This window comes from Apis dorsata, unplaced genomic scaffold (genome assembly GCF_000469605.1).
Source record: "Apis dorsata unplaced genomic scaffold, Apis dorsata 1.3 scaffold_191, whole genome shotgun sequence".
Classification (NCBI taxonomy): domain Eukaryota; kingdom Metazoa; phylum Arthropoda; class Insecta; order Hymenoptera; family Apidae; genus Apis; species Apis dorsata.
The window spans coordinates 6,920-7,784 of record NW_006263476.1 but is presented as its reverse complement, the minus strand read 5'-3'; the positions used below and the strand labels follow the sequence as shown (position 1 = coordinate 7,784).

Genomic DNA, 865 nt, shown 5'->3' with positions numbered 1-865 from the left:
CCGCCGCCGCCACGGCCGCCACCGGCCCGGTCATACGTGGTTTCGGCCGATAACCGGAACTGAAACGTTACCAAAATTCGCATTACCATTTCGTGTCGCCCTCCTCCTCGTGCACCGACCGAGACCCCTCTTCTTTCACCCCGAATCCTTGTCAATCGCGATGCGTCTCCGATGGGTTTTCCCCCAATTTTCTCGATCTCAGATTCTGACCGCTGAGCGCTCAACTTTACTTTATTATTCGTCTCTGCTTATAGACGAATATAACCGGTCATCATTTATACAACGTACATTTTCACGTTAAATTAATATCAGACTCGTCGTTCAAGTGTCAAGGGGTTAAATCTAGCTGAATTCGGAAATAAACGGATGGACGAAATATTATCTATTCAAACGAGATTTCTTTTTATACGGCGCACGCGACCAACTTTTTGATTCGAGGCCGAACTCTCAAGGCGAGCACGGCCACCTTTTTATTATCAGGTTATAGGATTGCTGATTTTCGCATCACGTGCAGAAGTGGTTCATCGGCCAATCCGAGCCACGGTTTTCCGCTCGGCAACCACGTGGCCGGTGTGCCGTGGCCACGTGTCCCGCGCGAGAAACGAATCGATCCAACCTCTGTGTCTCGTTAACACTTTGATCTTTGACCTATCGCCTCTCGTCCCAGCGAGTTCTAGGTATATACGAAATTAGACGGGTGGGAAAGCTCGTTTACCAAGCATTGCGCAATCGAAACGTTTAACTGAAAATATGACTTGTATGATCATTTTCCCCCGCTTTCTTGAACATCGAGTTTCGAGTGGCTCGTGTTATTCCCTCTCTCGTCGATCGTACGATGGTATTCACGTTTCTCGCTTCCTTATCG

General features: G+C 48.4%; 1 protein-coding gene across 1 annotated transcript in view; it reads right to left on the bottom strand.

Annotated features, from left to right (window-relative positions):
* The window catches only part of LOC102675039 (mushroom body large-type Kenyon cell-specific protein 1-like), a gene marked incomplete at its 5' end in the record, with an annotated part of 10,899 nt that overhangs the window by 5,481 nt on the left and 4,553 nt on the right, over positions 1–865 (bottom strand). Inside the window, 2 exon segments of the mRNA XM_031509880.1 lie at position 1; positions 4–59. The exon segment at position 1 is cut by the window's left edge and continues 286 nt beyond it. Of these exon segments, the coding sequence (XP_031365740.1) occupies position 1; positions 4–59 (57 nt within the window).